The following is a 24,386-nucleotide window of genomic DNA, read 5'->3' as shown; positions in this document are numbered from 1 at the left end:
GTTGATTTGGTAGGAGTTGATTTCTCTCTGTGTTGATCTCCTTCACCCTTGTGCTGGTACCCAGTTCACCAAGAAAACAGCAATTTCGCCAATTGCTCTTAGTTTCAGCTGGGGCCCTTTTGAGGTATGATGGAGTGGCTCTTTCCTTAGGACCTACATCTATCTGAAAAGGAGAAGGACATTCTCCAATGGGGAGTACTGCGGATTTTCATACTTGAAGATGACCTGTTACCTTGGGCCAATCCTGGAAACTTTATGCTAATAGCACGAGGTTGGAACCTTGAAATTCCTAGACCCAGAAACATTGTCTTTCTTTGTGTGAGTGTGCATGTGCGTGTGGCATGCATACATATGTGTATGCATACAGGCACATGTGTATGGTTGCATGTGTGTGTGAAGACCAGAGGTTGGTACAGATGATTTCTTCAATCGACATTTATTTTACAGAGGCAGGTTGTCTCACTTGAGCCCAGAGCTAGCACCCGCTTGCCCCGGGAATCCTTCTCCACCTCCTTGTGTGTGGAATTGCAGGCAGTCGCCAAGCCCACGTACCATTTATGTGGGTTCTAAGGGTCTGAACTCATGGTCGGGTGTGGTAGCACACGCCCTTCACCCCGGCACTCGGGAGGCAGAGGTAGGAGGATTGCCTTGAGTTCGAGGCCACCCTGAGACTATATAGTGAATTCCAGGTCAGCCTGGGCTACAGCAAGACCCTACCTTGAAAAAACAAAAAAAAAAAAAACCTAAGGATCTGAACTCTGGTCCTCTCGGTTCCTCACTAGCTGACCCATCTTCCCAGTCCATAGAAAGCATTGTCTAACACACAACAGGAGCCTATAACTACTGTTACTTGTCTTTAAGGTTCAACAAAGGATGAAGAAGTAGTTCCTTGTGGAAACAAAGCCTGACTGACTGGTTGGGGTCTTGACCTGTGTCAGTAGTTTGGCTCAAACTATGCATCGCCCTGTCCACAGGCCACTTTTGGACTCCTTTGCCCCCTTGGCAAAATAACTAGTGAAGGAGAACTAAGTACAGGCCGAAAGTCAGTCATTCAAGTATGAGTTTGCCAATTATCCTCTGGTTCGTTTATTACCTTGATGTCAAGACAGTGTCCATTGAGCTGAGGAGACAGCTCGGTCGGCAAAGCACTTGCCCTGCACACGAGGATCTAGTATGATCCCCAGAACCCATCTTCAAAAAGTGCAAGGGAGCAGAGACAGGCAGGTCCCTGAAGCCAGTCAGTCTAGCCCGTGTGCTAAGTGCCAGACCACCGAGAGGCCTGAGTTCTAAAAAGGTGGATGGTGTTTCTCAGGAGTGATACCCAAGGTTGTCTTCCAGCACATGTGCGTGCACACACACACACACACACACACCCCAAGGTGTTTATTGAATAAAATGTTTATAGGAACCAATGCATGTTTATAGGGACGCAAGCAGCTTGGCAGAGGAAGGAGCCAGAAAGTAATGTGAGCCCCGCAAAGGCCCAGCTGACCTAACGGGCAGATCCGGAATGAGCCTGGTTGGTGAGAGTCCACCACAGGCTGGGCTGGCTGGACCTCTGTGCCCCAGCTTTGCTCAGTGACCAGGTGCCGCTGCCTTGTGCAGTGTGAACAAGCAGACAAGGAGGTGTTTGCAGCTGAAGGTGACCCAGAAGTAACGGCCACTGGCTCCCCACTAACCACACTCCTCTGCTGCCTTGGGTATGATGGGCTCCAGTATGACCCTCCTTCGGTGTCCTCCTGCCCACTTGCCCACTTCTGTCAGAGCTCGAACAGAAGTCAGAGCAGCAAATTTGCCAACTTGCTTACCTTGAAAGGGAATTGTTTGAAGGAAACGTTGTAGCAAAAGAGCACTCACAGAATTACAAGATCTGAGAGGGAAAGATTTAAAGGCCTTTTGATACAACTGTTGTTTGAGGTAGAGAATGTTGTCCTTCTCAAATAGGAATATTTCAATGCAAGTACTAGAAATACCTTATCAAATTAAAGGGACAGGAGAATATCATACTCAAGAGTATAGGGTTTGAGGCCAACTTCTTGGGTTCAGATCTTACCTTTTCCACTTGATTTTTTTGTTGATGTTTCATTTTTTTAAAAAAATTTTTAGCTATTTATTTGACAGAGAAAGAGGGAGAGAGAATGGGCGCAAGAGGGCTTCCAACCACTGCAGAGGAACTCCAGATGCTTGCGCCCCCTTGTGCATCTGGCTAACGTGGGTCCTGGGGAATCGAGCCTGGGTCCTTTGACTTTGCAGGCAAACGCCTTAACCGCCAAGCCATCCCTCCAGCCCTGTTGTTTCATTTTTAAATATTGTGTAAAGTTACTTCAATCTTCGCTCTTTAGTTCTCCCATTTGTAAAGTTGAGGTGATATTAGGGGACATGAAGTTAATTGGCAACTATTAGTGCTTATTTCTTTCATCTTCATGAAACTTAATCTTCTAGAGAGTTCAGAGAGAACAAATGGGAAAATTCACATTCTTTCAGGTATTAGCAAATGCTGTGAAGAAAATCAGGGTGAGAGAATTAAGAATGATGACAGAAGAAGGATGGGTCATCTGAACAGATACAAATGATAAATAAAGTGCGGAGGTATGGAAGGGAAGAATGAACGTGTAGGCGTGAGCGCTCTCATCGAAGGTCTGTGTTGTAGCAGAGGTTAACATTCAAATGGGTGACATCAGACGTGTACAAAAGAGCTTGGAATTTTATACTGTCAAAACTGTTCCCGTAATTGTCCTATTCTGAAGGGCGTGGTAAGCTACTTGGGAGATATTTGCAACCATTTCCTTTTGTATTGTACAACAGAGCAGAGAAAGCTAAATTACTCACAATCATCCTTATATTTTTCTCCCCTTAATATTGGCTTTTTGAAAAACAGAATCAGCCTCAGAAAAGAAAAAGAATCATCTTGATTTGCTATTATAAGAATATTTGTCAGATGAATGCAAATTTGTGCATCTGGTGAAAAATTTGTCTCTAGGTAAATTTGTAGAGTTATCATTAAAGCCCATAATTCTCTTATTATTTTAATGTCATTGTTCCTAATGTCTGCTGCTGTCTGTCAAAAATTAGATAATATGTGCCTGAAACTTTTTTTAAAAATTAAAAGCTATAGATTCAGCAAAATCCCCATGATGGATAGAATTATTCAGCTGACTAGCAAACCCACATGACAGCTGAATCATGAACAAGTCCAATTTGATTTACACTAACGGTTCATATATGGGGAGCTCCTCAATGCTCAGTTTTAAAAAGAAGGTATGGAAAAACTTGTTTTCAAATTTTCAAGACACCATTTTTATACCATGAAGTCTTCAGACTGCCTTCTTGCACTCTGGGAGATTTGCACTTTCTATGGGAAATCTTCACTGCATAATCCAGTGCCTCTTTGTCTTCTGCTTCTAGCTTCCCCTCCTAAACCACTTCTTTCCTGCCCCAGTCCTCTAAATCAGCCTGTACTGCTGATTTGATAACACGTCTCCTGTTTGACCTCCTGTTTTTATTTCCTCAGGCTAGAAGATGATTGGAGGAAAGATTGTATATATATCATTAGATTTTCTGCCTATAATATAGCAGTTGAAACATCACTGATGCTTACAAAGCAATTTGATTTGAGAAAATCAAATTATGGGGGCTAGGGGTATGACTCTGGTAAGGTCCAGGCCAAGCACATAGGAAGCTTTGGTTTGATCCCCAGTAGCTCATAAATGGGGCATGCTGCACACTTCTGTCATCCCACTATGCTGGAGGGGGAGACAAAAGGATCAGGAGTTCAAAGTCGTCCTCAGCTACATAGTAGAGTTTGACTTCAACCTGGGCTACAAGAGATGAGACCCTGGCCAGGAGGCGGGGAGATAAGTTGCACGTTATTAATTGGGGGGGGGGGAGACTAGTCAAGTGATTACATTTGGCTCAGCTGACAGGAAGAATACATTAGATACCTTTTGGACTTCAGGCACAGTTTCATCAGAATAAAATCGGCTGTTGCTTCTTGAGCATACCAATTAGGTGCCTTACCACAGCCCTTTAAATTTTACAGATGAAACAGGCTGATCAAAAAGATGGTGGTATTTGATTTTCCTAAGGCCACAGTTTATACATGCAAAACTCAATCTTTCTGACTCCCAATAAAAAGAAACATCCAAAGTACACTAAGTAATACTCTTCAGTACTTACAAAACATTTAGAGCATTGTGTTTTTTTTTTTTATTTTGTTTACTCCAATTTTAAAGAAAGGCATCAAAAATACTTTCAAGAAGGGTAGCCCAGGGAGCGAGGGTCCGGTAAAAGATTTTTTTAAATTACTTATTTACTTGTATGTGTGGGCTGCACTCCAGGGTCTCTTGCAGCTGCAAATGAACACGAGAGACATGCGTCACTTTCTGTGTTTCAGCTTTTGTGGGTCCTAGGGAACTGAGCACAGGCCAGCCCACTTCATAATCAAGCACCTTTAACCACTGAGCCATCTCACAGCCCCCTTTTCTGAGAAATGACAGGAGGCACCAAGGATTTGCTTGAAAGGGCCATATATCCTGTGTGCTGTTTGAAGAAACGGGGCCAGTTTCTTCAAACACAATGTTGGGAGTAGATTGTTCTTAAACAGGCAAAACTCTCTTATTAAAAGAAAACATCAGCCGGGCAAGGTGGCGCACGCCTTTAATCCCAGCACTCAGGAGGCTGAGGTAAGAGGATCGCCATGAGTTTGAGGCCACCCTAAGACTAGACTACAGAGTGAATTCCAGGTCAGCCTTGGCTAGAGTGAAACCCTACCTTGAAAAAAAACAAAGAGAGAAAACATCTAAAAGTAAAATGAAGTTTTCCAGAGTAGAGGTTTAAGTAGCATTGCTAATATTCTTTTTTTGTTGTTTTGTTTTGTTTTGATTTTTGGATTTTCGAGGTAGGGTCTCACTGTGGTCCAGGCTGACCTGGAATTCACTCAGTAGTCTCAGGGTGGCCTCAAACTCCTATCTCTGCCTCCCTAGTGCTGGGATTAAGGGCGTGCGTCCCCATGCCCGGCTGGAACATTATTCTTATTCACACAAAGATGAGCGATTTTGATTTGTCCATGTTATCAGGTTGTGTGTCCTTAGTGGAACCTGAATGTGGTCCCAGGTCTGCTGATTACAGAGGTCATGCTGTTTCCAGTCCCAGATGACAGATGACTGTATCATGAGTATTACAGAGGAAATTCCCGTGTTTTGAGGGAAGTTGGTCTGGATGATGGTCAAGTACTTCTCTTACTGAAAAATCTTTGATTTTCTGAAACTGAAACTCAGTCTCATTTACTTGTTCACTACTTTGAAATTTTTTTTGGTCTTTCAAGTTCAGGCTGATCTAGAATTCAGTGTGTAATCTCAGGGTGGCCTGGAACTCCTACCTTTGCCTCCCAAATGCTGGGATTAAAGGCATGTGCCACCACGCCCAGCTAGGAAACCTACTTTTTTGAAAGCCTGTTTCTTAACTGTATGTGTTATCTTTATTTTTTACATCCCCCCCCTCCCATTAAATGGTAGTTTCCAGAAAATCTTGTTCTGTCTCTATATTGTAACCTTTTTCAGTCCCATACTTCCTCTTACTCAATGGCTTTTTCCAGAGTTGTTTGTTTTTTTATTTGATTTTGTTTTAGTGGGGGTAGGGGAGTTTCAAGGCAGGATAGTTCAGGCTCACCTTGAACTTCAGCTCCTCCCATCTCAGCCTCAGGAGTGCTGGGACCAAAGGAGAGCACCACCACACCCAGCCATTCTAGCTTTTTCTATGTCTTCTGTATATATAATCTTGGCTAATAGATTATAAATTGTGTATAATGGGACCTATAGTGATCTTCAACCCTTGCTTCAATGACCAATGCACAGGCTTTGGTTTCCTCTCTGTATTCTTTTTATTTTGAATCAACTCTCTTCATAACTTGCCTTTCAACTATCTTTTTTGCTGTTTTGATGTTGTCCACACTGAGCTACATTTCTCCCACATTCTTTACATTAAAGGCACTTTCTCTTCTGTTCCCAGTGAAATCTTGCTTTTTAGAGTTCCTTCAAAATAGTCACAGGTTTTAATCCCACTTCTTAAACTTAACATAAGTGCCTTTCCCTTGGGAGGAACTCAGTAAACCTTGCGTAATCGAATTCCTTTGACATCCATTCAAGCCTTAACTAGTTTTTTCAGTCCCAACCTACCCGTAGTCCCTCCCCTGCTTTTAAGTGTTAAAGTGATTGAACACCAATAACCCCTCAGTCCTCAGTCTTCTTGTTCACAAGATAAAATATGTGTTTTCTTGACATTCATGAAGTTGCCTTAATATAAACTTAAAAAAAACAAACATATTTTTAGCTGGGTGCAGTAGCACATGTCTATAATCCCAGCACTCAAAGCAGAAACGTATTGGTGAGTTCGAGGCCACCCCGAGATTACATAGTGAACTCCACATCAGCCTGGGCTAGAGTGAAATGCAAATGAACTCCACCTGCATTCACCACCTGTGCATCTGGCTTTTTGCTGGAACTGAGGAATTGAACCCAGACAGGCAGGTTTTACAAGTAAGTGCCTTTAACTGCTGAGTCATCTCTTTAGCCCTAATACAGTTGGGCTGGTCAGTTTGTTATTTCTGAATATTTTATCTCCATTCTTTTTATATCGCCTCATCTAGAATGTTTTTGCTACCCCTTCCTAGTTTATGCAAATTCACATAACCTTCAAAATGCCTTCCCTATAAATGTAATCTCTGAAAAATAATTTTATGTAACTTGGCACTTTATCACTTAATAATTTGACTAACATTAATGTTTTGGGATACCATGTAGCTTTTTATAAATGTACTTGTTTCATGTTCCTCATTGTTAAATTGTTAATTAATTAAGTTAGACCAGAAGCCAAAATAAAATTTCAACTCTGAAACCTATCATCAATTTTTTTGTTTGTTTGTCTATTTTTGTTTTTCGAGGTAGGGTCTTGCTGTAGCCCAGGCTGACCTGGAATTCACTATGTAGTCTCAAAGTGGCCTCGAACTCACGGCAATCCTCTGACCTTTGCCTCCCGAGTGCTGGAATTGAAGGTGTGTGCCACCAAGCCCGGCTTCTGTCATCAATTTTTGTTTGTTTATTTTACGAGGCAAGGTCTCACTTTGTAGCCCAGGCTGGCCCAAACTTGTGACAGACCTGCTTCAGCCTCTCAAGCTGGGATCACAAGTGGCTCAAATTTATTATTTTGACTTTTAGACATTTTTTGAGGGTTTGTTTTGTTTGTTTTGGTTTTTCTCTGTAGGGTCTCACTGTAGCCCAAACTGTCCTAGAATTCTTCACTCTGTAGTTCGAAGCTGGCCTTGAACTGGGATTAAAGGTATGCACCCCATGCCTGGTTCATCCTTTCAGTTGTTTGGATTGCACATCTATAAAACCAGAGGTTCAACTAAATTTTCTTTTTTTTTCTTTTTTTTTTTTTTGGTTTTTTGAGGTAGGGTTTCACTCTAGCCCAGGCTGACCTGGAACTCACTATGTAGTCTCGGGGTGGCCTTGAACTCTCGGCAATCCTCCTACCTCTGCCTCCCAAGTGCTGGGATTAAAGGCGTGCGCCACCACGCCCGGCTCAACTAAATTTTCTTAAGCAGTTCTGTACTCAAGAAAAGGAAAGCCGGGCATGGTAGCGCACACCTTTAATCCCAGCACTCGGGAGGCAGAGACAGAAGGATTGCCATGAGTTCGAGGCCACCCTGAGACTACAGAATGAATTCCAGGTCAGCCTGGAGTGAGATCCTCACTCAAAAAAACAAAACAAAACAAAACAAAAAACCATCATGTTTTTTACATTATGAAACCTGCAGAACAGTTTTGTGAAAGAAGGTAACCTTGGAATAGAAACCTGGCAATGTGGGACCAGGTCCCTAGGAAGAGAGCACTCCAGGCAAAGACCAGCGCCCTGAATCGATGGAACGTAGTCAGGAAGTCAGAGAGATGGCTAGAGAAGGAAAACGGTATTAAAGAGCTAGAGAAATTAAAAAATGTTTAGGTTTTTTGCCATATCATAGAGATTGAATTTGGTTATTATAATGTATGATCCTGGAACATCCAGAAGTGAGCTAATTTTAATAAATTTTGAGAATTTTACATTACATTTTACTCTGAACAGGTATTATAACTCAAGAATATACCACTTATGTTAATACTTCTGTATGAGGGTTAGTAATTATAATTTAATTTTTTTTTTCCTTAGATAAGTTAACACAATGGATTTCTCCAAGTTACCCAAAATACTTGATGAAGATAAAGAAAGCACATTTGGTTATGTGCATGGAGTCTCAGGACCTGGTAAGTAATTCATAATTATCCTAACAGCAAGGCTTCCTAACTTTGATCATTGTTGTATGAAGGGATTTAGGTAAAAATACAACAAATTACTGTTCACCTGCATAGTGGAGTTCTGCTTGTCCTCTCAAGATCTCATGGTGACTATAAGAGTGAAGCAATCTCTCCATCATAAAGGCTTATCAAGCACTGGTCATGTCCACTTGATAGTTTAATCTACTGATTTCATGTAAACTTTAGTAACTGTCTTCAGAACATTTCTTAACCAATATCAACTTTTGCTATGTCTTTACAAATCCATCTGGATGATTATTTCACATAATGGAAAATGTTTTAAAATTTATGTCTGTGGACTGGAGAGATGGCTTAGCGGTTAAACGCTTGCCTGTGAAGCCTAAGGACCCTGGTTCGAGGCTCGGTTCCCCAGGTCCCACGTTAGCCAGATGCACAAGGGGGCGCACGGTCTGGAGTTCGTTTGCAGAGGCTGGAGGTCCTGGCGCACCCATTCTCTCTCTGTCCTTCTCTCTGTGTCTGTCACTCTCAATAAATAAATAAAAAATTTTTAAAAATAAAAAAAAATTAAAAATTTATGTCTGTTCTGCCAAACCTTGGATTACTGCTCTTTTAATAATAATCCCATCAACATTCATTTTTTTTTATGAGCACCTCTCTGCAAAATACACCCTAAGCAATACCTCTTCATTGATTTATACATGTTAGGTGACGTAAAATTTATTTTTCCTTTCGTCTTTTAATAAATCGTGTGCTGTATTGGGGGGCATGTGTGTTTGTGTAGGATAGAGGACAAACTTGTTCCTCGGGAACATTGTCCGCCTTTTCTTTAAAAATACTTATTTTAAGAGAAAGAGGCAAACATAAGGAGAGTGAGTTTGAGAGCAACAAGACCTCTTGCCACTGCAAATAACAAACTCCAGACACATGCGCTGCTGTAGCAGACAGCAACTCAAGCCGATCCCAGTTAGGAACTGCAGATGAGTGAGAACATACAGCGTTTGTCTTTCTGTGATTGTGTGTGTTGGCTGAGTATGATCTGTTCTAAGTCGATCCATTTTCTTACAGATTTCATTGTATCATTTTTTTCTTACTGCTGAGTAGAATTTCATTGTATAAACATCCCACAACTTTGTGCTGGGATTAAAGGTTTGGGCCACCATGCCTGGCACCTTTCTACTTTTTTTTTTTTTTTTTTTTTTGAGCCTGCTCTAATTTTGATTATTGTGGTCTTCTTGAAGGCTCTTGAATTTGGTTGTTGGCTCTTCTGTGTGCATTATTCACGGAAATATTCTCTGTAGGTTTGGGTTTGTGTTCACATAATCATAGAACTGACTTTTTTCATGGAAAGTTTTCCTTTCACCATCTGTTATAAGGAATACTTTTGCTAGGTACAATAGTTTAGGAGGAAGACATAGTTTTGTAGACTTTGAAGTGTTCCATTCTACCCTTCTGCATTTCAAGGTCTCCATTGAGAAATCTAAGATAGTTCTGGTGGGATTGCCTTTGCATGTAGTGAGTTGTTTCTCTCTTTGTTTTCATTGTTAAGAGTTTTAACTATGATGTGCCTTTGAGAGTTCCTTCTTTGGTCCTGTGTGTTTGGTGTTCTATGAGCTTCTTGTATCTGGATGGGCTGCTCGTTTGAGAGATTGGGGAACTTTTCTTCAATAATTTTATTGAATATGTTCTTTATGCCTCTAGCCTGTGTTTCTTCTCCTGGTGTATGCATGATCCGGATGTCTGGTCATTTTAGGTTATCCCGCAGTGCCCTCATATTCTGTTCACATGATTTTTTGAACTTAGCAAAGTTTTTGGGCTCCCTATCCATTTCTTCTCTCTCGCCTTCCAGCTCAGAGGTTCTATCTTCTACGTGAGTGACTCTGTTAGGGAGGGGTTCTAGAAAGGTTTTTAATAGCTCTATTTGATTTTTTATTTTGTGTTGGGTTATTTTGCATCATGTCCATCTCTTTTTTGAGGTACGATTCCAGCTCAAAGTCCGATTTTCTTGATGCTTCCTGAAATTCATTCTTGCATTTGATCATGTCTTCATTAAGCTTAATCAGCTGGTTATTGAGTTTCTCTACTTGTTGACTTGACTGCAATTCATTTATCTCTCTTTTGAGGCTTCTCTGGTTTTCTTCGATTAAGTTAAGCCTAGTGACAAAAGCTGAGTGCTCAAAGAAATGATTCTGCTCAATTTCATTTATGTGATTGTTAGTTTTTTGATCTTATGCTTCCAGTTCAGCAATTCTTTAGACCAGGGTCACATAGCATGTTGTGTTTTCATTTTGGGGATTCAGTTTCTGTAGTTTTTGGATGCTTTCATTGTGGGACTAGGCATCCTTTATGGAGATCTCTCTGTTTTGTGACTTTCATTGGTTTTTTCTTGCATTGTCTACCCATCTCTGAGAAAAGCATTATTTTATTTTTTACATACTTCTGCAAGTGTGACACATTTCCTTCCCTTTCAGAAAAATAACTATTGCTTGCTAGGTGGCATGGCTCAATAAAGTAAGGTCTAATTCTAGCTCAGGGTTTGTAAGAAATAAAGATTCTTTTATTTATTTATTTATTTGATAGAAAGAGGGAGAGACAGAGAGAGAGAGAATGACCATGCCAGGGCCTCCAGCCATTGAAAACAAATTCCAGATATATGTGCCACCTTGGGCTTCTGGCTTAATGGGTCCTGGGGTATTGAACCAAGGTCCTTTGGCTTTGCAGGCAAATGCCTTAACCACTAAGCCATCTCGCCAGTCCCAGAAATAGAGATTCTTAATTAGTACTTTATGCACTGGTGGTGACTAATGGTAAGTATCTCATAATATTAGAAAAAAAATTACAAATGCATGTGTGAGTTTTCTCATTTGTTTCTTTCTTTCATTGACACAGGGTTTTATGTAGCCCAGGCTATCCTGGAACTGATTATGTACCTTGAATTCCTGCTCCTCCTGCCTCCACCCCCCAGCGCTGAGGTTATAGGTGTATACAGCATGTCTGGCTATGTGAAAGTCTTTGTAGGACTATTAATAATTTATCAAAAGGTCCACATGCTTGTTAAGCAACACTGGTTTTGCATACATACTAAGAAGCAAAAGTGTTGCTTCATATTGTTTTCTGTCAAGCAAAATGGAGACTACAGTATACTATAATTATTGTGTGGCCTTCTAAGGGTCTTATTTCAATTTTAGGGTTTGGGTTTTGTTTTTTTTTTTTTTTATGGCTCCAAAGCTCATCGTTCCTTGTATTAAAATAAGCCCTGTTAAGCCAGGCATGGTGGCGCACGCCTTTAACCCCAGCACTCGGGAGGCAGAGGTAGGAGGATTGCCATGAATTTGAGGCCACCCTGAGACTACACAGTGAATTCCAGGTCAGCCTGGGCTAGAGTGAGACCGTACCTCGAAAAACCAAAAATAAATAAATAAATAAAATAATAATAAAATAAAGAATAAGCTCTGTTGAAAAAGAGATTCTGTTGGTGAGAATAGATCTCTACCACTAGATTAGAGTTTATAATACAGAACTTCAAATACTTGAAAATCATTTTCACCCATCTTACATAAATCTTAACCTAACAAATTTGTTTTGTTTACCTCTTAATATCATGTACTTAAAATATGTATTTATGTGAAACTCTGAAGTGTACTGGACAGTCGGAGTTTTAACTTCCTTGTGAATGAATATATGAGGGCCATGTTTACCGGGTTTGTTGGCTGTTTAAACATTCTTTGTTCTCCTCAGTGGTTACGGCCTGTGACATGTCAGGCGCAGCCATGTATGAGCTGGTGAGAGTGGGTCACAGTGAGCTGGTTGGAGAGATTATTCGACTGGAAGGCGACATGGCTACTATTCAGGTGTATGAGGAAACTTGTATCCTTTTACGCTCCATTTCTTGCCACTTTATCTATGTCACAAAATGAGGCTTTCAGACAAAAGTAGAAGCAGAAGTAACCAGTGCTAATAGAAGCATGAAATGTCGATTCAAGAACATGAAAAAGGTAATAGGATTTTTTTAATCTTAAATATGAGTAATCTATTCTAAATTTTCATTGCCCTTATTATTTCAGTGCTTTACAAACTTCACAGGAAGGAATTGGAATTTTGTTTCAAAAGGATGCATATTACAGAAGAAAGCACAATGGAATAGTTATTGATTGGTGTGTTCAAAATTATCTAGTAGAGATATCTGTTTAACGTAAGTCAATAAACTGGGAGTGACACACGCCTTTAACCCCAGCACTTGGGAGACAGGGGTAGGAGGATTGCCGTGAGTTCAAGGCCACCCTGAAACTACATAGCGAATGAATTCCAGGTCAGCCTGGGCTAGAAGGAGACTCTACCTTGATAAAATTAAAAAAAAAGAAAGAAAGGAAGGAAGGAAGGAGGAAAGAAAGAAAGAAAAAAAAAAACAGGGCTGGAGGGATGGCTTAGCACCTAAGGCATTTGCCAAAGGACTTCAGTTCAATTTCCCAGGACCCACATAAGCCAGATGCAGAAGGTGGCGCATGCATCTAAAGTTTGTTTGCAGTGGCTGGAGGCTCTGGCATGTCCATTCTCTCTCTCTGCCTCGTTCTCTCTCAAATAAATAAAATATATAATTTTTAAAATTATTTGTGTGTAGGTCTTAAAAAATTTATAGCAGAAGCCAGGTATGGTGGCCTCTTGCTACTGCAAACAAACACTGGATGTTTGAGCCCTGTTTTGTATCTCGTTTACATGGGTGCCTGGGAATTGAATCCAGGCTGGCAGTCTTTGCAGCCAAGAACCTTTAATCACTGCATCTTTCCAGCTCACTACTCAATTTCTTAATGATAGAAATTTTGATTATTTATAATCTTTTTCTGTAGTCAACAGTGCCATAGTGTAACCAGTACACATTCACAGAAATTATATTTTTAGATCAAGGTTTATTTTTAAATTTTGGTGGGTACTTATTTCTTTCTTTTCTTTCTTTTTTTTTTTTTTGTTGTTGTTTTTGTTTTTGTTTTTGTTTTTGTTTTTAGAGGTAAGGTTTCACTCTAGTCCAGGCTAACCTGAAATTCACTATGTAGTCTCAGGCTGGTCTTGAACTCGAACTCATGATGATCTTCTTACCTCTGCCTCCCAAGTGCTGGGAATAAAGGCATGCGCTACCATGCTCGGTTTGTTTTTCTTTCTCTTATAAAAAATATTTTTAAGATTTATTTATTTATTTGACAGAAAGAAAGAGGGAAAGGAGAGAATGGATGTGCAGGGCCTCCAGCCACTGCAAGTGAACTCCAGACACATGTGCCACTTTGTGCATATGGCTAACATGGGTCCTGGGGAATCAAACCTGGATTCTTTGACTTTGCAGGAAAATGCCTTAACTGCTAAGCCATCCCTCCAGCCCTTTTGTTATTTTCAAGCTAGAATCTCACTGTGGCCCAGGTTGACCTAGAACTCATTCAGTAGTTAGTGCAAGGCTGGCCTCAAACTCACAACAGTCTTCCTACCTCAGCTTCCTGAGTGCTGGGATTTAAAAAAAGCACATGCCACCACACCCAGCTGAACTTCTTGAGGTTCTCACAAAATATAAGATGTCTTGTCAAATATAAAGTTTCATTATTTTGCTGAATCACATTCTGTCAGTGGTGCCATGTCTTTGTGAGGTGACAATTTTGTTAAGCTAGAAAAGCAAATGGGTAGAAGAAAATAAGTTTGGAATAGTTATCCAACCTGCTTGGAAATTTTACTGCCATCCAGTAAGCATATACATCTTACTGTTCATAAGAATCGTGATTTTTTTTTTTTTTTTTTTTTGAGGTAGGGTTTCACTCTAGCCCAAGCAGACCTGGAATTCACTATGTAGTCTCATAATGATCCTCCTACCTCTGCCTCCCAAGTGCTGGGATTAAAGGCATGCGCCACCACGCCCTGCCTAAGAATTTGATTGTTTATGACTGAAGTTAATAATCTTTTTCTTTCAACCTGTTTTCTTTCATGACTTCCAGTTGCTAGGATATACATATATTTATTAAGCTGTTTGGATATTAACTATTTAATAATGGAATTGTTAGGTATCTTTTATCCCAGGACACTGTGAAAATATTACTGAATAAAGATGCTATGAACTGAAAAATTCTGTTTTATCATCTTAAATGTCATTTCCCTTTTAAACTTTTATTTCCTATTCATGTATATATACATATATGTAGTCAGTTTTCCTTAATCAATGCTTTTAGCTGGTGTGTCTGTTGGAGACCCTGTACTCCGAACTGGTAAACCCCTTTCAGTAGAGCTTGGTCCTGGCATTATGGGAGCCATTTTTGATGGTATTCAGAGACCTTTGTCGGATATCAGCAGTCAGACCCAAAGCATCTACATCCCCAGAGGAGTAAATGTGTCTGCTCTTAGCAGAGATATCAAGTGGGATTTCACACCTTGCAAAAACCTACGGGTATGTTGGGATAACTAAAATTTTTTTAAGTTGGTGAAAGAATGTGAAGTGAATATTACATGAACTGTATTCTTTTGTATTCTTAGTCCATAATTGCATGATAAACTCTTTCTTGAATGCACTCATGGGATTGTAGAAGGAGTGTTTTATTGGTAATTCCAGCAGATGAGGTAAATTACAGGAGCAAGGTGGAACCTTCCTGATGTTTCCTAGAGCTTTAATCAGTGGATGCATTTGTTCTCTAGGTTGGTAGTCATATCACTGGTGGCGATATTTATGGAATTGTCAATGAGAACTCACTCATCAAACACAAAATCATGTTACCCCCGAGAAATAGAGGGACGGTTACTTACATCGCTCCTCCTGGGAATTATGATGCCTCTGTAAGTATCATTTGATCTTTATTCCACCAAGAAAGCCTATTGATTTCATACCCAGACCCAGTTTTAGTGCCTTAAGTAGTTAAATGATTGATATTTAATGTATAGACTTATTTATTTATTTGCTTACTTATTTTGTAGCGCTAGGGATCAAATACAGAGCCATGCTAGATAAGCATTCTGCCACTGAGCTCCTCCCTCATTTCTATAATTCTTTTTTGTTTGTTTGTTTTTCAAGGTAGGGTTTCACTCTAGCTCAGGCTGACCTGGAATTCACTCTGTAGTCTCAGAGTGGCCTCGAATACACACTGATCCTCCTACCTCTGCTTCTTAAGTGCTGGGATTAAAGGCGTGCACCACCACACTAGCTTGTTTTTGTTTTTTGAGATAGGGTCTCACTGTAGCCCAGGCTGACCTGAAACTCACTCTGTAGTTTCAGGCTGGCCTTAAACTCTCAGTGAACCTTCTGCCTTTGTCTCCTGAGTGCTGGGATTAAATTTATGCACAACCATACCCGACCCTATTTTTGTCTCTTTTTATAAATATTTAAATATTAAGAAAAAAAATGGGGCTGGAAAGATTGCTTAGTGGTTAAGGTACTTGCCTGTAAAACCTAAGGACCCAGGCTTGATTCCACAGTAGCCTTGTAAAGCCACATGCACAAGTTGGCACATGCATCCATCTGGAGTTTGTTTGCAATGGCTGGAGGCCCAGGCACGCCCATTCTCTCCCTCTCTCTCTCTCTCTCTCTCTCTCTCACTGTTTGCAAATAAATAAGTAAATATTAAAAAAAAAAAAAGAATTGCTCGGCTGGAGAGATGGCCCAACGGTTAAAGTGCTTGCCTGCAACGCCTAAACACCCGTATTTGATTCCAGTACCCATGTAAAGCCAGGGGCACGAGGTGGCACATGCGTTTATCTGGAGTTCATGTGCAGTGGGTAAAGGCCCAGCACACCTGCGCCCCTCTTGCTCGCTCTGTCCTTGCAACTAAGTAAACTTAAAAAAAGAAACATTAATATTACTAAATATTTCAGGGTTCTTAACAAGTAGGTATCTTTCATTAAATCAATATAAGAGTATAATACAGTAAACAGAACAGAACGTGAAATAAATATGAAGCATTCACTTCTTCCTAATCCAAGGAGCATTTAGTGTATACTTTAAAATTTTCCTGTGAATTTACATGCAATTTTTTTGTTTGTTTTTGCTTTTTGAGGTAGGGTCTCACTGGAGCCCAGGCTAACCTGGAATTCATTGTGTAGTCTCAGAGTGGCCTCGAACTTGGGCAGTCCTCCTCCCTCTGCCTCCCGAGTGCTGGGATTAAAGGTGTACGCCACCACGCCGGCTCTACGTGCAATTTTTTAACTTCCTTTATTGCTTCATATACTTCTTTCAAAACAAACTCCTAGTAAACTTTTTATTAAGCATTAAAACAGTAATGTACCTAGTTAAAAGTAATAGGACCATAATATAAAATTTTACAATAACAATTCTCCTTGTCACATGTATCTGTCTGCCAGAGGAACCTGGAGTTACTTCAATTTTGGAAGAAAAGACCTTTGCAAATTTGACCTCCTTAAAATGTTGCTTGTTATTACAGGATGTCGTCCTTGAGCTTGAATTTGAAGGCGTGAAGGAGAAGTTCAGCATGGTCCAAGTATGGCCCGTGCGTCAGGTCCGACCTGTCACCGAGAAGCTACCAGCCAATCACCCTTTGCTCACTGGCCAGAGAGTTCTCGATGCTCTTTTTCCGTGAGTTTAATATATGTCTCCTTGCCACCAGTTTCCCTCAGTGTTTTTATATTTGCTATTTTCGTCATCTTCACAAATAAGGATTTTATGTATATAACACTGTGGTAATTTTTTTCGTTTTGTTTTTTCAAGGGAGGCTCTCACTCTAGCCCAGACTGACCTGGCCCTTACTCTGTAGTCTCAGGCTGGCCTCAAACTCACAGTGATCCTCCTCCCTCTGCCTCCTAAGTGCTGGGATTAAAGGCATGAGTCACCATACCTGACCACTTTTTTCCTAGAGTAATAATGGTGAGTTAATGTTCTGCCAGTACTTAAAGTAAAGCACTGAATTTTTTCTTAACAGATGTAAACAGAAAGCTTTATTTCTAACACTTTGTGGAAAAACAAAACTACCAGGTGGCTATATGTAGAAAGCAATATAACATCTTTCTTACATTATCCTAGAATTACTAGATGGGTGTTGCAGTCAGGTTCACATTGCTGGTAGAATCACCCAACCAAGAGCAGTTTATGGGAAAAAGAGGTTTATTTTGGCTTACAGGCTCAAGGGGAAGCTCTACAATGGCAGGGAAAACAACGACATGAGCAGAGGGTGGACATTACCCCTGGCCAACATAAGGTAGACAATAGCAACTGTAGAGTGTGCCAAACACTGGCAAGGGGAAACTGGCTATAACACCCATAAGCCCAGCCCCCAAAATACACTGCCTCCAGGAGATGTTAATTCCCAAATCTCCATCAGCTGGGAACTGAGCATTCAGAACCCCTGTTTATGGGGACACCTGAATCAAACTACTACAATCATTAGTACTATAAATTGAAAAATCAACTGGGCTCTGAATGCTGCCAGCAATCCTAATTTGTAGCGTGCTCTGTAAAGATTTTCTTTGCTCACATGCCTTTTCATTTCTCCTTAACTGCCAGACTTCACCATTTCATTCCCAGAAAAGGCTGGGACGGTGAGGCAGTAACTGCGTCAACCTCTAGACACCAAACTTGTTTTTGTAGTAACTGGTGGTGCTGGGGCTTGAACCCGGGCCTCACACCCATCTCCAGCCCCACCATGCCCTGAACCTCCTACCGTCAGCCCCTTACCCTGAGTGGGTCCTGCTTCCACTTTGAGATCGCCCCAGCCTTTGACTCTTTCTCACTAGCCCATACCTCCTGGTTTTGTATCCTCCATTGTTCGGGTTCGACTCCCTACTCTTAAAATAACATGTATATATATCTTTCTACTCAGTTTTCCATCATCCTCACCTGGCAAAATCCCAACTGAATTATTCCAGCTATTTCCTTTTAACAGCTCATGCATCTGAGAAAAGCCAGTGTTGAGGACAAACCGCTGTCTCCTGTCCTTGTGTGTAGCCGTCCTTCATCTCCCTCGTTATGAGCCTCTCCTGGTCGGCAGCCATGCCCTTGCTGCATGGGGCTCGGAGTTCATTGCTGTTCTTCCCCTTGCTCTGCAGAACATGCTAGAGTCTTCGCCGGGGGAATTAGACCAAGAGACTTTTATTTATTTATTTATTTTGAGAGAGAGAGAGAGAATGGGTGCACCAGGGCCTCCAGGCACTGCAAAGGGACTCCAGACGCATGCGCCCCCTTGTGCACCTGGCTTAGGTGGGTCCTGGAGAGTCGACCCAAGATCCTTTGGCTTTGCAGGCAAATGCCTTAACCACTAAGCCATCTCTCTAGCCCTCTCCTCCCAGTTTTTGAGTTAGGTTGTTACTCTAGCCCAGGCTAAACCTGGAACTTTCCCTGTGGCCCCAGGCTGGCTTCAAACCCGCTGTGTTCTTCCTACCAACATCCCCCCACCCCACTAGACTGAACCCACATTCCTTTCCATCTCTTTTTATTCCATTTTGGAGCTTATCCCATCTCTTGTCCCTACTATCTAGACAAGATATATGTACTTGGCCATTTCTTTTTTCCACTGGTTTCTACTCATCTTCAAGGCCCAACATCCTGAAACCCTAAGTCGCCTCTACTTCTCCCTCCTCCACGTCAACTCACTGTACTCTGTGCTGGGCTGTGTCACTCCCTTGAACTGTCATTTCTTGCGGATCGAGCTTACCATTCCACATGTGCAACTAGGGCTTTTCTGCTCTGGATATTTTATCTCCACCTTTGCTCCCTACCCCCTGCCCTAAAGAAAACACTCAGCTTGGGCTGGAGAGATGGCTTAGCGGTTAAGGCACTTGCCTGGGAAGCCCAAGGACTCATGTTTGACTCTCCAGATCCCACATCATCCAGGTGCTGCAGGCATCTGGTAATTGACTGCAGTGGCTGGAGGCCCTGGGGTGCCAACTCTCTCTCTCTTTCTCTCTCTCTTACTCTCACTCTCATTTTTTTCTCTCTTTCATTAAAAGAAAAAAGAAAAGAGGAACCAGGAAATGGCTTAGCGGTTAGAGCCTTTGACTCTGAAGCCAAAGGACCCCGGTTTGAATCCCTGGGACCCACGAGAACAGGATGCACGCAAGCCCAATGCACAAGGGGGCGCTCATGTGGGCTAGGGCACCTGGTGTGCCCGGTTCCTTGTATCTGCCCCTTCCTCTTCTCTATTTCTCTCATATTTAAATAAGTAAAATACTTAAAAAAACAAACAAACAAACACATAGCCGGGCGTGGTGACACATGCCTTTAATCCCAGCACTCGGGAGGCAGAAGCAGGAGGATCGCCATGAGTTTGAGGCTACCCTGAGACTACATAGTGAATTCCAGGTCAGCCTGGGCCAGAGTGAGACCCTTCCTCGAAAAACCAAAAAAAAAAGAAAGAAGAGAAAAGAAATAAAAACTCACCTGAGCCTAGTGTGGTGGCACATGCCTTTAATCCCAGCACTCAGGAAGAAGATGTAGGAGGATCACCATGAGTTCGAGGCCAGCCTGAGACTACATAGTAAATTCCAGGTCAGCCTGGGCTAGAGTGAACGCCTACTTCAAAAAAAAAAAAAAAAAAATTTTTTTTTTTAATCACTGACCTTAATTCCTACAATAATCACATTTGCTCAGACTTGACTATTCAATTGCTTTCTTTGGTTTCATCATCCTGGCATATTTAAGGATTTTCTCTTTTTAAATTTAATTTTATTTATTTGAGAGAGAGGCAGAGAGAGAATGGGTGTGCTAGGCCTTCAGCCACTGCAAATGAACTCCAGACGCATGTGCCCCCTTGTGTGTCTGGCTTTATGTGGGTACTGGGGAATTGAAGCTGAGACCTTTGGCTTTGCAGCCAAGTGCCTTAACCACTAGGCCATCTCTCCAGCCCTTAATGAAATAATTTGCATAAGCATTCAAATTGCCATTAGAACTATTTTATCTATTTCTTTTTTTAATATTTACTTAATTATTTATTTGAGAGGGGAGAGAGAGACAGATAGAACGGGTGTGCCAGGTCCTCTAGCCACTGCAAGCAACATGCATCACCTTGTGCATCTGGCTTTAGGTGGGTACTGGGGAATCGAACCTGGGTCCTTTGGCTTGGCTGCAAGCACTTTAACTACTATACCATTTCTCCAGCCCCTATCTTATTATTTTTGTATCTCTCCTCCCCAGGTGCCTTTTGGAATGTGCTTTCACTTTTCAAGTATTACAGATAGAGAAAATTAATGATAATAAAACATACACTTTGGTTTGTGACAGAATCTCTCTCACTCTGTAGCTCAGGCTAACACTGAACTCCTGGACAGTCCTATTGTATCAGTGTTCCAAAATTCTGGGATTACAGGTGTGAACCACAGCACTATTTTTTGAGGGGAGGTGGGGTTTTTGATGTAGGGTCTCATGCTAGTCTAGGCTGACCTGGAATTGACTATGTAGTATCAGGGTGGCCTCAAACTCACTGTGATCCTACCTCTGCCTCCCGAGTGCTGGGATTAAAGGCATGCGCCACCACGCCCAGCTTTTAACACAACACTTTCAAAACATAATGTTATAGGCGCATATGAAGGGACAAGTATGTACCTGTATCTTCATATCTTGTATTGTGTAGAGATAAAATATTTCCAAGTACTTTCTTAACAAGTATTTTGGTGTTGTTTATTTAATTGTAGTATTTTTTAGCAAGTAGAGTGATACATACTTTCTTGAATTTTGATTTCTGGTTTTTGTTGTTGTTTTTGTCTAGGTGCGTGCAGGGAGGAACGACTGCAATTCCTGGAGCTTTTGGCTGTGGGAAGACGGTGATATCACAGTCTCTATCCAAGTATTCCAACAGTGATGTAATCATCTATGTAGGTTGTGGTGAAAGAGGAAATGAGATGTCTGAAGTTCTCCGAGATTTCCCCGAGGTCTGTACATGGAAAGCTTCAGATACCATTGTAGAGAAAACACTGAGTATACCAACTGCCATCGGCAGTTAGTAAAGCTTTGTGCTGGGTCTAGAATGATGCTCTCATTTGTCAAAGACTTTCCAAGGAATTTTAAAATAATATTTGTATATCACTTACTTTCTTATTGCTGGGACTAAATAACCTACCAGAATCAACTTATGGAAGGAAAGCGGTTTTATTTGGCTTAAAGTCAAACAGTTGAAGGTTTTCTTATGTGGTCTTGGTCCTCACTTCTTGGGAGAAAGATAAAATAGATAAAACAATAAATCATGTATACATGCCTGGCAGTAGTGTTGCATCCTGTAATCCCAACAATTGGGAGGCAGAAGCAAGAGGACCGTGAGTTCAGGTCAGCCTTTACTACATAGCAGGTTCAGTGCCAGTCTGTGCTGCATGTGACCCTATCTCAAAAAAGAAAAGAAAGGGCTGGAGAGATGGCTTAGCGGTTAAGGTGTTTGCCTGCAAAGCGAAGGACCTCGGTTCAATTCCCCAGGACCCACATCAGCCAGATGCACAAGGGGGATCAGGTGTCTGGAGTTTGTTTGCAGTGGCTGGAGGCCCTGGCATACCCATTGTCTCTCTCCCTCTATCTGCCTCTTTCTCTCTCTCTCTCTCAAATAAACAAACAAATAAAAGAAAGGAAGGAAGAAAAGCAAAAAAAAAAAAACATTTATATGTGTGAACTTTGCATAAGCTTTGTGAGCCATTAGATTGCTATAGTAGTATTTCCTCCTTCATTAAAAAAAAAAAGGGGGGAGGGCTGGAGAGATGGCTTAGCGGTTAAGCGCTCGCCTGTGAAGCCTAAGAACCCCGGTTGGAGACTCGGTTCCCCAGGTCCCACGTTAGCCAGATGCACAAGGGGGCGCACGCATCTGGAGTTCGTTTGCAGAGGCTGGAAGCCCTGGCGCGCCCATTCTCTCTCTCTACCTCTATCTGTCTTTCTCTCTGTGTCTGTTGCTCTCAAATAAAAAAATAAAATTAAAATTTAAAATTTAAAAAAAAAAGATGGGTTCAGGATGGAGAGATGGCTTAACCATTAAGGTGCTTACCTGTAAAACCTAAAAACCTGGGTTCGATTCCCCAGTACCCACATAAGGCCAGATGCACAAAGTGCCGCATGCATCTGGAGTTCGTTTGCAGTAGCTGAAGGCCCTGGCACACACATATTCATTCTTTCTCTCTCATCTCTCTTTCTCTGTCTTTATCTCTCCCCTTACCAATAAATAATATTTAGAAACTGGGTTTTGCTTATAAACTTGCAATGATACCTGCCTTAGATCCACAGCCCCTTGCAACAGAAAAGAGAAGTTGAGGTGCTAGAGAATATTGCTTAGGGAATTCTGATAAGAAGGATTAAATATAGACAAGGTGTGTTTTTTTGTTTGTTTGGGGTTTTTTTTTTTTTTTTTTTTTTTTTTGGCTTTTTGAGGTAGGGTCTCACTCTAGCCCAGGCTGACTTGGAATTCACTATGGAGTCTCAGGGTGGCCTTGAACTCACGGCAATCCTCCAACCTCTGCCTCCCAAGTGCTGGGATTAAAGGCGTGTGCCACCACGCCCGGTTTAGACAAGGTTTTTAAAAGTGAGGAATGAAATGTTACATTTAGAAATTAGAGGATTACTAATGTATTTCTTGTTTTAACTGTAGCTCACTATGGAAGTTGATGGTAAGGTAGAATCCATCATGAAGAGAACAGCCTTGGTCGCCAACACCTCCAACATGCCTGTAGCTGCAAGAGAAGCCTCTATCTACACTGGTGAGTTAGGCATTGGAACAGAAGTTTCCTTCCTTTCTGAAGTATTTGTATACGTTCAACATTCCTAGCATTTAAGAATTATTTAACTCATTATGTCTTGAGAATAAGTGAACATAAAACGATTACAGAGCTACTCTGGTCTTCTTTCTTCTAGTATTTTCTTCACGGCAGCCCAGGGCCATGCCCGTACTAGGCAAGCACTATCCCGAGCTGTGTCCTTGGGCTCCAGTGCTCATGACCATTAGATGTCATGCTGTCTACTAACTTTTTTAACTTACTATTACCAATCATTAAGTATACTCGCTTCTCTATAACTTGGATTATTAGCTTTAAATTACTACCTTTTTAGCCGGGCGTGGTGGCGCACGCCTTTAATCCCAGCACTCGGGAGGCAGAGGTAGGAGGATCGCCGTGAGTTCAAGGCCACCCTGAGACTACATAGGGAATTCCAGGTCAACCTGAGCCAAAGTGAGACCCTGCCTTGAAAAACCAAAAAAAAAAAAAAAAAAAATTACTATCTTTTTAACTGGGTATAGAAAAAAATAAGCAAATTGGCCCTGTTTATATAATACTTTTGATCTTTTCTCCTTCTCCCCCAGCGTTAGTAGTTTCACATCTGCATTTTCAGGAACTATCAAACTTAGGTTTGGCAACAGGAGGAGATGCAGAATTGGGTCCAGACTGTGCCCTGCAGTCAAATGGAGCATTTGTTTCTTGTGTGGATAAATCTGCCTTTGGGAGTCTTTGCAAGAAAGGCTCATGGGAACTGAGATCTCTGAATTCTCTTTTTTCACATTTTTTTTAATGTTTACTTATTTGAGAGAGAGAGAATATGAGGGCACCAGGGCCTCTAGCCACTGCAGATGCATGCACCACCTTGTGCATCTGGCTTATGTGGCTTCTGGGGAATCGAACCTGAGTCCTATGGCTTCACAGGCAAGTGCCTTAAATGCTAAGCAGTCTCTCCAGACCTCACTTTTTTTTTTTCTACTACCTTTCAACTTTAACAGTAGTTTGTTAGAACATAAAACTCTTTTATCAATATTTCTTGTAGTCTGATAGATTTGCTTTATTGGGAAAAAGACAAAACAGGAAAAACTTTTACAAAAAAATGGTAGACTTCCGTTATGAATTGGAAATAGGGTATTACACCCGGACTTTTCAGGTTTTTTTTTTTTTTTTTTCTTTTGAGGTAGGATGCTGCTGTAGCCCAGGCTGACCTGGAATTCACTCTATAGTCTCAGGTTAGCCTCAGACTCACAGTGATCCTCCTACCTCTGCCTCCCAGGTAATGGGATTAAGGGCGTGTTCCACCACACCCAGCTAAGACTCTTACTGTAGCATTGGGTGTTGGGGAAATGATGGTATTTGTTTTGTTTTGCTTTGCTTTCTTTTAGAGATGACTTTTCCCCCACATACCAACTAGATTTATTTAATCTACTTTATTAGTTT

At 41.3% G+C, this 24,386-nt stretch overlaps 1 protein-coding gene across 2 annotated transcripts in view; it reads left to right on the top strand.

Annotated features, from left to right (window-relative positions):
* Nucleotides 1-24,386, top strand: part of Atp6v1a (ATPase H+ transporting V1 subunit A) — a 58,865-nt gene that overhangs the window by 14,706 nt on the left and 19,773 nt on the right. For both annotated transcript variants that reach the window (XM_045147459.1, XM_045147460.1), the window contains exons 2-8: nt 8,203-8,297; nt 12,045-12,173; nt 14,507-14,721; nt 14,967-15,104; nt 16,703-16,854; nt 20,975-21,137; nt 22,826-22,934. In XM_045147459.1, the coding sequence (XP_045003394.1) occupies nt 8,216-8,297; nt 12,045-12,173; nt 14,507-14,721; nt 14,967-15,104; nt 16,703-16,854; nt 20,975-21,137; nt 22,826-22,934 (988 nt within the window). In that variant the 5' untranslated portion in view covers nt 8,203-8,215. The remainder of the gene's footprint in view (nt 1-8,202; nt 8,298-12,044; nt 12,174-14,506; nt 14,722-14,966; nt 15,105-16,702; nt 16,855-20,974; nt 21,138-22,825; nt 22,935-24,386) is intronic.

Source organism: Jaculus jaculus, chromosome 4 (assembly GCF_020740685.1).
Source record: "Jaculus jaculus isolate mJacJac1 chromosome 4, mJacJac1.mat.Y.cur, whole genome shotgun sequence".
NCBI lineage: Eukaryota > Metazoa > Chordata > Mammalia > Rodentia > Dipodidae > Jaculus > Jaculus jaculus.
Note: the sequence above shows the minus strand (reverse complement) of the source record. Positions and strands in the feature narration are given on the sequence as shown.